This window comes from Zonotrichia leucophrys, chromosome 29 (genome assembly GCF_028769735.1).
Source record: "Zonotrichia leucophrys gambelii isolate GWCS_2022_RI chromosome 29, RI_Zleu_2.0, whole genome shotgun sequence".
Classification (NCBI taxonomy): domain Eukaryota; kingdom Metazoa; phylum Chordata; class Aves; order Passeriformes; family Passerellidae; genus Zonotrichia; species Zonotrichia leucophrys.
Window position 1 is genome coordinate 515,405 of NC_088198.1, and position 13,311 is coordinate 528,715.

At 54.8% G+C, this 13,311-nt stretch overlaps 1 protein-coding gene across 1 annotated transcript; it reads left to right on the forward strand.

Moving 5' to 3' along the window:
- Positions 1 to 2,235: 2,235 nt before the first annotated feature.
- Positions 2,236 to 5,489, forward strand: AQP5 (aquaporin 5). Its single transcript, XM_064734864.1, has 4 exons — positions 2,236 to 2,598; positions 3,845 to 4,006; positions 4,223 to 4,306; positions 5,068 to 5,489. The coding sequence occupies exons 1-4, from the start codon at positions 2,236 to 2,238 to the stop codon at positions 5,251 to 5,253; spliced, it is 795 nt and encodes a 264-aa protein (XP_064590934.1). The 3' UTR covers positions 5,254 to 5,489.
- Positions 5,490 to 13,311: the final 7,822 nt, after the last annotated feature.

Consider the following 13,311-nt stretch of genomic DNA (forward strand, 5'->3'; position numbering starts at 1 on the left):
ATTCCCAGCTCTCCTACTGCCATCCCAAGACAATCGATGAATCACTAACCAACTCTCAACCCTCCAACTATGGTTTATCAACCTAGTTACAAAACAACTAATAATGCCTCTAGACAAAAAAGGACACAAATGAGCCCTAATTTTAACATCCCTCATAATCTTCCTCCTGGTGAGAAAGGGTTCCTGAAGAGCCTCAGGAGCAGAGGCTTTGTGTGGTGTTTTCCAGAAGTTTTCCCTGTCATTCCCAGCCCTCTTTGATTAGATCTCCCAGTCAGCTGCAGGATTTTGCTGTTATAATCCACGCTTGAGAGGCTGGAAAAGCATTTTTGGCCTTTCAGCCGAAGCAAGGAGAGGGCTGGAGGAGCCGACAACAAAATGGAGCTGCCCCCAAGGGATGGGGACATCGAGGAAGGGTTTGAAGGATGGGAACAGGGAGCATTTTATCCTGCTGGAGCCACAGACAGGGCTGAAGGGAAGTGGCAAGTAATTACCACCCTGGAATCCGGCCAGGGTGTCTTGAAATACCAGCTTGCAAAACTTTCACCAAAACATGCCAACGGACCAGGTGTTTCGAGGATAACAGATCTGGGCTTTGACTCTGCAATCAGCCCCGGGATCAGCAGATCCAGGAGAAAACCATTATCAGGAATTAAGGCTGTAACAGATCCTCAGTCCCTTGAGGCCCACCAGGTCTGTTTTGCTCAGGATTTTGGGTACAAAGGAAGAGAAAAGCTCATTTATTTCCAGTCCTGGACAAGAAGTTCCCTCTCCTTGGTCTGGACAAGAATCCTCCAGGTGTTTGACCCCCCCAGGCCTGACAGCCTCCTCAGAAGGCAGCAGTGAATCCAACTATTTATATTTAGGGAGGATTTTACCACTGTCCAATTGGTTTACAATTTTTACCAATGCAGAGCTTTGCTCCCTGAGTGCTGCAGCATAGCTGCCCCTGCAGAGGGACCTGGCAGCCAGGGGTAAAACCAGCCTGGGCATCACTGGGGAAAGGAAAAGTGGATCAACTGAGCAAGGAGAGGAGATCTGGCACCCAAACCCATCTAAAAACAAATATCCTGGCACAAAGCTGCGAGGGCTAAGAGAGAACCAAGAATTCTTTGTTAAGTGTCACCCGAGACCTTTTCCGCCCCAAAACCTCCGTCCCCAGGAGCTCCATGGGCACAGCCCCGAGAGCCGCCCCTGCCCCTCCCTGCCAGCCAAGCACCTGCCAATGGATGGGTTTGGGATGGAGGGCAGCGCCCCAGGAACATGAAAGGAGACGTGTAAACACAGCCTGTGTCCATGCAGAGCCTGTGGCTTGGTGCTGGCATTCCCAGGAGCAAAATCACTGCTCATTGAGCAAGAGCTGGAAAGGCAGAAAGAAAAGGAAAGGGCACAGGGTGACAGGGGAGGAGACACCATTCCCAGCTGCACGCCCCAATTCCAGCACTTGTTCCAGTGCTCTGGAAGGAGCAGCAGAAAGGGCAGGGAGCAGAGGTTCCCAGCCAGGCTCTGCAGCAGGAGCTCTTTCCACGCCATTTCTCCATCCACGCACCTCAAGGAAGCTCCGGCTCATCTACAGCTCCCCAGACGGACAAAGCTTCCCCCAAACCCTCCCCTGCTCCCTGGACAACCGCAAACCACTTGTTTGCTGGAGCTGAGCTCTCTTGGCAGCCTGGGAGAAGCTCCAGGTGTTTGATTTTCCATTTCAAGGTTCCATGGAAATCAAACGCACCCAGAGCCCGGCCCAGCAGAGCTGCTCCAGCCCAACAAGGGTTTTCCAACAGGAGGAGTGTGCAAGCACAGGGAAGGGAGGGAGGGAGCAAATATTAACTACACCTGTGCTAGTGAAACACCCAGGGCCTGGCGAGAGGCAGTAAAAGCCAAAAGCAGAGGAGGGAGCTCAGCCTCGTTATGCAACCTCGTTATTCAACGACCACAGAGACACCCTATAGGGGCTCTTTGTTTGCAGAGGGAAAGGAGAGAAATACCACCAATATCTGAGTCACAGGTTCACCAAGAGGCTCCAAAGACGTTTTCAGGTGGAAACTTTTGCAGGTTCACATGGTAATTTGGGAGGACTGGCTAATCCCCTGGCTCCACCCACCACCCTGTAACACAGCTCCTGCTGCTCTTGCATATATAGATAGGTATGGCCCTACACCCGGCTGCACACACCAGAGCCCGGACACAGAGCAATCCTAAACTTTCTTCCTCCCTGGCTGCCCTCCACCTGCTCCCACCATGAAGAAGGAAATACTAACCCTGGCCTTTGCTCGAGCCGTCTTTGTGGAGTTCCTCTGCACGCTCATCTTCGTCTTCATCGGGTTGGGCTCGGCGCTGAAGTGGCCGTCGGCGCTGCCCAGCATCCTGCAGATCGCGCTGGCCTTCGGGCTGGCCATCGGCACCTTGGTGCAGGCCTTCGGCCACATCAGCGGCGCCCACATCAACCCGGCCGTGACCATCGCCTTCTTCGTGGGCAACCAGATCTCCCTGCTGCGCACGCTGCTCTACGTGGTGGCCCAGCTGGTCGGGGCCATCGCCGGCGCCGGGATCCTCTACGGCGTCACCCCCGCCAACACCCGCGGCAACCTGGCCATCAACGCGGTGAGTCCTGCCCAGGATCTCCCCTCTTGCCTTGCCTTCCCCTTGGCACCTGCACAGGGAGGAGAATCCTGGGGATGGATCCTGAGCGCTCTGTCCCGCACGCACGGCGGGCTGGGAATGGGACGGGAGCGGAGCCGAGCTCTGACATGACGGCTTTATTGTGCGAGTGATGAGTGGGATGTTTTTCCCTCCTGTAATGAGGGCTTCCTCTGTCCCGAGGGCCCCGTGAGTCACTCGCACCATTGAGATATTCCTGAGTGCAGCCTCTCCACCTGGAGATTAGCGCGGGACAGGAGCCGTGCCAGCAGCAGGGGGAAGGGAGGGAGCAGAGCCCAGTCAGACCAGTATGGGCAGGGGGAGCAGGAGCCCACTGGAGCCAGAGCCCTGGGGGAGCTGGGAATGGAGAGGGATGGGGAGAGTGGTGGGCAAGAGCTGGAGAAGGAGCAAGGGCAGGACGGTGTGGAGGGGCCCCGAGCAGTGGGGGCTGCTCCCAGGGGAGGAGGGGGCACAGCAGAACCCTCTGAGATAAGCAGGAATGAAGCATGGCCTGAAACCCTCAGGGCAGTGCTGGAGAACATCTGCAGTGAGAGTGGTGGGGCTGCTGCTCCAACCACGGACAGGCCTGGGGGCAGCTCAGACGTTCACTGGGATGAGGAGCTCCAATGCCTCTCATTCCACAGGTTCCACATCCCAAACGAGACAGATTTAGATAAAAAATGAGCTCTGATGGGTTGGGTCACTTTGTCCTTTCCGTGTCCAGTGGGGTCGAGTTCCCCTGAGAGTCCCCAGGGTTCTGTGCAGAGTCACTGGGACAGAACAGCCCATCCCAGGCCATGACCTTCATCCCAACCTCACCCTCCATCCCATCCCCGCTGCTCCTCATCCTCCTGGGCAGGTGCTCCAGGAATTGCAGGGTACAACAGGCTGCAAGGATCAAAGAAATGCAGGAAAAAAGGGATTTGTTGGGAAAGCACCCAGTGCTGTGGAGACAGGAAAGTGTAGAGAAATGTGGAGAGCCCAGGCAAGGGACAGGCTTGGGGGAGAGACAGATCTTGGAGAATTGCAAAGAAAGAAAGATAATTTCTTTTGAGAAAAGGAGCAGGGAGCTCAAGCAGGGGCTTGGCAGGGGCCCTGGGGGTTTCTCCTCCAACTTCACCCTCCCAAACCTCCCAGCAAAGCACCCGGGAGCCCTCCCGGTGGTGCTAAGCCCTGGAAGGGTTAATTATTGTCACTCTTGTGGTTCCAGCTCAACAACAACATAACCCCAGGCCAGGCCCTGGTGGTGGAGATCATCCTCACCTTCCAGCTGGCCGCCTGCATCTTCGCATCCACGGACAACCGGCGCAGCGGCGTCGGCTCCCCCGCGCTGTCCATCGGCCTCTCCGTCACCGTGGGCCACCTGGTGGGGGTGAGTCAGGGGTCCTGCGAGCACAGAGCTCCCCAAAATGCCCTCAAGCAGTTGGAGCTGCTCTGGAGGAGCAAACACAGGAGATCTTGGGTTTTTTTGTGGTGAGGGGTCATCTCCAGCTCTCTGGAGCAGACACCATCGGGGACACCTCAGTCCCTGCTCCCAAAGGGTGGCTCTGATCTGCTCCTTAACCCAGGGCTCTTTCCACACCTCCAGATTTACTTCACCGGCTGCTCCATGAACCCTGCGCGCTCCTTTGGGCCCGCCGTCGTCACCAGGAGGTTCAGCCCCGCGCACTGGGTGGGTGCTGGTGGCACTGGGGAGAGGTGGGGGACAGGTGGGGACAGAGCAAGGACTGCTGTGGGAATGGTTTCAGAGCCCACCCCAGGCAGGAAGGGCTAAAAGGGGCTGGAGAAGGAGGGAGGTTTTGACCCCTGATGCATCGGGAACAGTGAATCCCCAGGCACAGAGCCAGCCAGAAATGAACCTATCCCAGGGTAGGCTGGGTGGGAACAACCTAAAACCTCATCCAGTCCCACCCCATGCCATGGGCAGGGACACCTTCCACCAGCCCAGGGTGCTCCAAGCCCCATCCAATCCAGCCTTGGACACTTCCAGGCACAGAAATCAGCCCTGGTGCCCTCTGAGCACCACTGGTGCATCATCAGAGGGGAAGGAAGCCCATGGAGGAGCCCAGCTTGGCCTTTCCTCTCACCCAGCACTTCCTGCAAGCTCAGCCCCACACTTACAGAGCAGGTTTGGCCCTCAGTGAGCACAGGCTGGGGGGTTCAGCCCAGGAAGTGTCTGGAACAGGTATTTTCCTCTTTGCATGGCAGGGAGGGAGGGAGGGAGGGAGGGAGGGATGGATGGATGGATGGATGGATGGATGGATGGATAGGGATGGATGGATGGATGGATAGGGATGGATAAGGATGGATGGAATCACGGATGGAATCATGGATGGATGGATGGAATCATGGATGGATGCATGATGGTGCCATGAGCAGAGCTGGAGCAGCAGCCCCAAGAGCTGCTCTCACCACGTCCCTGTTGCTTTCCAGGTGTTCTGGGTTGGGCCCATCCTTGGAGCTTGCTTGGCCTCCCTGCTCTACTTCTACATCCTGGTCCCCTACTGCATGAACATGTCTGACAGGGTGGCCATCATCAAGGGCACCTATGAGTCCGAGGAGGAGTGGGAGGAGCAGCGGGAGGAGAGGAAGAAGTCCATGGAGCTGACCCCGCCATAGGAGCAGCTGGCAAAGCGAGGCTGAGGGAGGGGAGGAAGGCCCACCCGTGGGCTCGTGTGTGCCCCAAGCCAGGCCACCACCACACCCAGCTGCAGCTGCTGACTCTTCATCCAAACATTCCCATCCCGGCCCCCGCGGGTGCCGGAAGGCCGGGGGCTCTCTGTGTGTGTAAAGAACCCCTGCATGAGCTCTAGAACCTCTCCAGCTTCCCCTCAGCCAGGCCCTGGCACCCTCGGCTCCAGCCCTGCACCCTGGCAGGGCCCCACACCCCACACCGGGGCACCTGCAGGACCTCACCTGGCCCAGGGATGGGAACACCTGGGGGAAGGGGAACAACTGCTTAGGGCAGGGGGGCGCAGCTACCCCCAGCCCAGGGGCTGCTCGTAGATGCTCTTTCACCTTTCCTGGTGCTGGGAGTCCTTTTTATTCCCAAAAGAACGAGACTTTTTGGATTCTGTATTGAGATCTTTGTATTATAGTTTATTATTTATTGCAAATAAAGGAAAGTTTAAAAAAAATAAAATTCCTGGGTGCAAATCAGCTCAAGTCTCAAAGTTTAGGGGGAAGAATGGATTGAGCTGGACACAAACTCATCCCAAAGGGTCAGGGAAATAGCAAGGACTCAGACTCTGGATCCTGTGGGAGCTGCTGGGTTGGGAGGGGAAAACCGGAATCCTGGGAAGGATGAGTGGGTGCCTGTGCTGGAGTGGGGAAGAGCAGCAGGTGCAGGGCAGCTGGGAATCCATCCAGAGCTGGAAGGAGCAGGAATGATCCCTGCAGTGCAGGGCAGCTGGGAATCCATCCAGAGCTGGAAGGAGCAGGAACAATCCCTGCAGTGCAGGGCAGCTGGGAGTCCATCCTGGGGCCGGACAGAGCAATCCTTGCAGTGCAGGGCAGCTGGGATCCATCCCGGGGCTGGAAGGAGCAGGAACAATCCTCACCTTTTCCATCCTCAGTGCTTCCAGCCCTTCCCACACGGCCGGTTTGACTCCAGCTGTACCAGTTCTCCCAGACAGCTCCGCGGGTGCCCTCAAAAAGTGACCCACAACTCCCCAGCCCCTCAGCTGTGCCAAACCCACACCTTCACCTGCCCTTCTGCTCTGGCCCTGCTCTTCCAGTTCTACCACAACCCTCTGCCAGAGCAGCTCCCGGCACAGGGACAGGGAGACACCAGCACAGGGACACTGGCACAGGGACACCAGCATGGGACACTGGAACAGGCACAGGGACATGGGGAGAGGGACACCGGGACAGGGACACTGACAAAGGGACATTGGCACAGGGACACCGGGACAGGCACGGGGACACCAGCACGGGACACTGGAACAGGCACCAGGGACATAGGGACAGGCACAGGGACACCAGGACAGGGACACCGGCACAGGGACAGGGACACTGGCACAGGGACACCAGCATGGGACACTGGAACAGGCACAGGGACACTGGGAGAGGGACACCGAGAGAGGGACACTGACACAGGGACACCAGGACCAGGGCAGCAGGACAGGGACACCCTCCTCCTGCTGCCCAGGGGAGGTTCCCCCCACAGAGCCCCAGGGACGGGCAGGCTCTGCCCGGGGAGCTCTTCCATCCCAGGTTCAGCTCCATCCCACCCGGAGGGTCCTGCAGCCCTGGCCAGGGCAGCCCCACGTGGATTTTGGCCCCCCTGGACCTGCAGTCCCTGCTGAGCCTGGGGACAGCACTGTCACCCCCCTGCTGTCCCCAGAAAGGGTTGGGGACAAGCAGGAGGAGGAAGGGAGGTAGAAGAACCCTTCGGGTCAGGAAATTAAACCTTGCAACCCCCCCCAGGTGTCCTCAGGATGGGCTGAGGACCCCACACACCTCAGCTTCCCCTTTTGAGGGATATTCTGCCACCTTCCCATTAGGGAAGGGAAGAACACCGGCCCTGGGGAGATTAAAGCAGATCCCAGAGACCCCTCTCAGGGGCTGGGGCAGGGCAGCTCTCCCAAAACCTGCACCCCCCATGTGCTTCCCCTGCACCCCAGGACCCTGGGGATGCCCCCAAAGGGTGCATTCAGCCCCCCAAACTGGGAATCTTGGCCATCCCCTGGTTCTGGAGCTCTGAACCCCATCCAGAGCAGGGATGGGGGAGCCCCAGTGGGAACTGGGGACCAGCACAGCCCCCCCCAGTCCCTGCAGGTGATCAGCAGCAGGGGAAGGAGCCCGGGCTGGGTGTGAGCCCTCCCGGGATGAATCAGAGGCTCCTGCAGCTCCGGCTCTGTGTCAGCACTAAAACCAAACAGGGCCCAGCCCTGAGCCCAGCTCGGGCACTGCCGGGGGGGTTTGGGGTCAGGGGCACCCCAAGGCAGGGCAGGGGCAGCTGAGCCCAGCAGGACCCCCCAGAACAGAGCCCAGAGCTCCTTCCCCCCGGCTCCCCTGGGCCCTGAGGGTTTGATCCAGGCAGGGAGGGGAATTCAATCCAGACTCAATTCTGGCATCCAGCAAACCCCGTGACCTCACCTGGCCAGGGCAGGGCCCAGGGCAGGGCTGCGAAAGGACTGAGGGCCTCCCACCCATCCTCACCTGCTGTTGTCCAGGAATGGCAACAGCAGCACTTGGAAACCAATGGAGTATTTATTATTGCTACTTCTCTAACATTCCAGCTCCTTCAGACTCATTTTTCGTTAGATTGGAAGGCTGGGAGACAGCAGTGCCCCACTCACTCCCTGAGCAGAAATTGGCTTTTCATGGAAAAATTCACCTTTATTTCAGCAGAAACAGCAAGGCCAGGCACAAACCTGTGTGTTCACACTGAATAACCTGCAGTGCTGTGCTGGTTTTCCTGTTTCCCCCTAAAACAGGAGTTTCCATTCCATTCCATTCCATTCCATTCCATTCCATTCCATTCCATTCCATTCCATTCCATTCCATTCCACGCCTCTCCACCATCGTTTGGGGTATTAAAAGGTGAATTACACTTTATTACCAGCTTTTCTTACCCTAATTTAAACGTTTCTCACCAGGTGAAACCACTCCAAAGGCACCTCATTACCATTCCTGGGTGGTTCTGCTCTAATTAAGGGTTATTTCCTGAACGTGCCCATGAGCAGCTGCTCTGCTCTAAGAAGATTTCACAGATAATTCCTCACTCCTGAGTACCTTTTCCATCCTCAGGTAATCACTGCTCAGCTTTAAAAACTGGAATTATTTTTTTTCCTGGAGAGAGGACAAGCCCAGGATTTTCACGGGTTGCAACAGTCTGGAAACTTCACATTTTTAATACATCAAAGGGCTTCCAGGTCTATTTAAGTCTAATTTAGAAAGATCTACACCAGATAATTTAAATTCCCTGAACCTCAATTTTCTGGACAGGGGAAGGAACCAGGGCCATGAGAAGGAGCAAAAATCAGTTGAAATGGCCCAGTTAAGGATTCTTCTGTGGGATGCAGGAGCTTCTTTGGTTTTCACCTTGCAGAGGGTGAGGCTCAGAAGGGACAGAGCTCCACATCTGGGGCACATCCCTTCCACCTGCTCCCAGCTCCAATTATTGTGCATCCCTGAACGTTTCCCTTGAATCCTCAGGTCCTGGGGAGCAGAGCCTGGTTTCACCTGGAAGCTCAGCCCAGCTTGCTGGGAAGATGAGGAGGAAATACCCCAGGAAATCCCAGAGAGGGAGAAAAGCATCACAGAGGGGCTTGAATCCCAGCTGGGAAATCTCAGCAGTCCAGGGAGCACCTCCCTGCTGCAGGAGGAATTCCAGGGCTGCTCTGGAGAGCCCCCAGCAAGCAGAGAGGAGCCCAGGAGCACCACGAAGGAGCTGAGCCAGAGAGAGAACTGAGAACACAGAACAGAACCCAGAATAGAGAACAGAACCCAGAACTCAGAATAAAGAATACAGAACAGAACCCAGAATAAAGAACACAGAACAAAAAACCCAGAATACAGAACAAAAAACCCAGAACTCAGAACAGAACCCAGAATAAAGGAGCCAGAACAACAAACCCAGAACAGAGCTCGAGGCTCCACACCAGGAAACTTTATTCCTGCAAATACTGACATTTCCAGAGCATTTCCAGAGCATTCCCAGGGCTGAAATGCCCCTGGAGAGGAGCGAGCTGTGCCCCAGGAGCAGAGCCCAGCCTGGGTGGTGGCATTAGTCATGGCACACGCTGTGCCAGCATCCACCTCCTCCAGAGCCTTCCTCCTCCTACTCAGCCTCAGCCCAGCCTGTTGTGCCATAGAATCCCTCGTTAGGAGCCAGGAAACAGCTCCCAGGCCACCGAGGGACAGCAGCCACCCTTCCTGTTGTCACCCCGGCCAGGAACGTGGCCTCCGCCTGAGCAGCACCTCCTGCAATTTGTGTTTGGCTCCCTGGCTCAGTTCACGGGGATTTGGGGGTCAGGCTGGGCACCCCCTGTGCTGCCAGTGCCACCAGTGCCCTGCCTGGTCCCCACAGTGCACTGAGAGCCCAGTGCGTTCATAATTCATGGAAAGGTGAGAGCTGCCCAAAAAACACCCGGGACATTGAGGAGGCGAAGGGCTGGAGATGTCCAGAGAGCAGGGAGGGCAAGAGGAGCTCCAAAGGTGCTTCTGTTCCCACTAAACACTTCCCACAGCCCCCCAGTAATAACCTCTTTAATAACTCCCAACTTTAATAAGTCCCAACTCCTACAGGCCAAAAAACGCCTCTTTAATAAATCCCAACAACTTTAATGAGTTCCAACTTAGCTTTTAATAAGTCCCAACTCAACTCTAATAAGTTCAAACTCCAATAAGTTCAAACTCCTTCAGCCCCTTCAGCCTTCAAGCCAGAGCAGCTGGGAGTTTTTAGCAGGTGTCCCAAGGTGGGGACCAGGAGGGGGCAGGTGTCCCCCTGCCCTGGGTGCTCTGGGAGAGCCAAGGGTGCCGAGGGCATCTCCTGCTGCCCTCTGCTGGGATTGCCGTGGGGACAGGAGAGAAGGCCAGGAAAACCCTCCCAAAACAGCCCCAGCTGGGGGAAAACGCCTCTGTTGTTTCCACCCACCCTTCCCAGAGCTGAGCCTCAGCACCCCATGGAAATGGAGGTTCCTCCCTGGGGACTCCGTTCGTTGGCGCTGCCGGCGGCACGGCTCTTCCCGCTGCCAAGTTTCCTCTTGCTCAAGGTTTTGCCTCGGCTTTCCAGGATCTGTTTGTTCTTAATCACCCTCCAAACAAAGTCCAGGCGGCTCCTCTGAGGGCTGCTGGTGATGGCATCAATAAAAATCAAGGGTAATAAGAAGGCAAGATAAAGGAGCCCTGCAGGCCTCAGGTTGGCCTAACAAAGGGGCTTTGTTGGGAAAGGTCAGCTCTGGAGCTGAGAAGGTTTCCCAGGCTGGAGAAAGCAAGAACCCAGCAGGCAAGGAGGGGATTGAACTCAGCTTTGTTAAACTGCAGCCCTGGGGTGAGGTGTTGGAGCTGCCCCAGCTGCTCCAGCCAGGCTTTGGGCTGGGTTCCTCCACAACAGGAGCTCTCCAAGCTCGGTGCCTCCATCCAGCCCCAGGATGGGCAGGAAAAGGAGGACAAGACCTCAAGGGTCCTCTCCATGCACAGAACCACTCAGGAAAACTGGGACCTGATCCATGGCAGAAACAACCCCTGAAAAATCACCACGAACCCGCAAAATAAACCAAATAAATCCCCTGGCACGAGGCCTCCAGGATCCAGGCCCGGCTCTGCCACTTGACATTAATCCTGCTTGGCAAAGGCCACAGGAGCTCCTGTGCCCAAAGCAAGGTGCAGCTGCAGGTTGGGATAAAGCCCTCTTGTGCAGCCAGGATTAAAAATGGAGATGAAAACAAACTTAAATGTCCAGCACAATCGGCCTTTTCTAAAGAGTCAGAAAGAAAAATATAAATCAATTCCTCTTCCCCAGCAAATCTTCCAGCTTTTATCAGTGGGGATTTTTCCCCTCCTGCCCAGGAGCTGGTTTCTCTGGGGACAGGGCAGTTGGTTCCCTGCCATGCAACCAAAGAAAATGAGCTCTTCCTCCACTCTTTTTATTTTAATTCCTTATTTATAAGCTACTTATCCCAACAGCCAATTGTTTCCTCACCGGGAGCCCCCCGTTTGGAGATCAGAGTCCACAAGAATTCTGAAATTCTGTTATCACCCTCATGGGGAAGGGATATAAAACTGAGCTTGTTTTCTTATCTCTTGGAACAGAAACCGCTGGTGTGTTTCGCAAAGGAGCCCTGTAGGAACAGTTAATCAGTGGATAAAAGCGTGTTGGGTGTGCAAACACAACCTTATCCCTCTGCTGACATCAGGGCTTGCATCTCCACGGCTTTGCCCTGGATTTTTGCCACGTTGTGTTTGGATTTTGAGCTGAGCTGCAGAGCTGGGCTCTCTCTCTCTCTGCAGCAGCAGAGCTGTGCTGGGCTTTGCTCATCCCTCCTGCACCATCCAACCCCCAGGTGCTCCTTTTTTCCCATGGAAACAGGGGTGAAACTGAGAGCTCCCCTCCGTGCAGGAGCCACCCTGAGCCCCGGGCTGTGCAGCAAAACAAGGTCTCAGTGTGGTTAACTGCCAGAACTCAGCACATCCCTCCGGGTGTCCAGAGTTGGGGGGCTCAGAGACCCTGGCACACAGCCCAAAACACCTGGGGATTTGATTTTGACGCCTGCAGCAAGTTACCAACTTTGTATGAGGACCTGAAAGTCACAGAATTTTAAATAGTATAATAATAAAATTATCACAGGGTGAAAATGTAGATTTTAGGATTTTTGGTGTGGGGGTTGTGGGGGCAAGATGGAGGAACTTGGGCGTGTCCAGCCTTTTTCTTAGTCTCCATTTTCTGGGTGATGTTGGCACTTTGGGATTGGTTTAGAACAGAAATGCACTGTCTAACACAGGTGATAGGTATTGGGCATTAAGTGTAAATATTGTACACGTAGATTTTAGTATAAAAAACTAACATCACCCCAAGGTCTGGAAACAATTGCCAGCTTTGTGTGAGGAGTTACAAGGAGTTACAAGCCACAAGAGTTTGAGTAGAATGATAGTGAATTTGTCACAGGGTGAAAATGTAGAATTTTGGAGTTTTTAGAATGGGGGTTCAGGGGGCAAGATGGAGGAATGTGGGCTTGTCCTGTCCTTCTCCTCCTCCTTCTTGTTCCCCATTTTCTGCAGTGATGGTGGCACTTTGGGATTGGTTTAGAGTAGAAGTGCACTGTCTAACATAGGTGATAGGTATTGGGGATTAAGTGTAAATATGTTATACGTAGTTTGCAGTATAAAAGGACAACACAGAGTGCCTGTGGCTGCCCTGCTGAGCAGGTCTCGGCTGGGCAGAAAGAAAATTTTATAGATAAGAATTAATAAACAACCTCAAGACCGAAAAGTGAAGAGTCCAGACTCGTTCTTCAGTTGTGTGGGCCAAAACAGAGACATCCTATGTCGCAGAAATCTTTTCATGAAAAATCCTTTTCTTAGGATTTTTCCTCCTGAGAAGCTGAGAGGCCTCAGGAACAAAATGTAAACATTTATTATCTGCTGCTGTGGAATGCAACAGGTGGATCTTTGATTGGCCCATGTTGGATGTTTATAATTAATGGCAAATCACAGCCCAGCTGGGTCAGACAGAGAGTCGGAGACAGAGCCTTTGTTATTATTTTTTCTATTCTTAGATAGCCTTCCGATGAGAACCATTTCTTCTATTCTTTTGGTATAGTTTTAATGTAATATATATCATAAAATAATAAATCAAGCCTTCTGAAACATGGAGTCAGATCCTTGTCTCTTCCCAAATCTGAAAACCTCTGTGAACACGGTCACAATCCTACACATCTCGGGGCAGCAATTAACAACCAGCAACCCGAGAGTTAACCAGAGCCCCCCCAGGGCAGGGAACACCCCCCACCCTGGGCAGGACCCCAGACCACCCCTGGATGAGCCATCCCGGGATGGGCAGGAGCGAGATCCAGCAGCAAACCCTGCACTGGACTCCTTCGGCTCGGGCCGATGCTGTTTAGGACCAGTTCTGGTCTCAAGCCCAGCCCAACGGGGCCAAACCAGGCTCTGCCAGGGGTGTCTCAGGTGGAGGCTGCTCCTGCCCCAGATGGGGGTCACAAATCCTCCTGC

Coding starts and splice junctions, on each gene's coding strand:
- AQP5 (XM_064734864.1), top strand. CDS start 2,236: ATGAAGAAGGAAATACTAACCCTGGCCTTTGCTCGAGCCGTCTTTGTG. Junction 2,599..3,844: donor GCAACCTGGCCATCAACGCG/GTGAGTCCTGCC, acceptor TTGTGGTTCCAG/CTCAACAACAACATAACCCC. Junction 4,007..4,222: donor CCGTGGGCCACCTGGTGGGG/GTGAGTCAGGGG, acceptor CCACACCTCCAG/ATTTACTTCACCGGCTGCTC.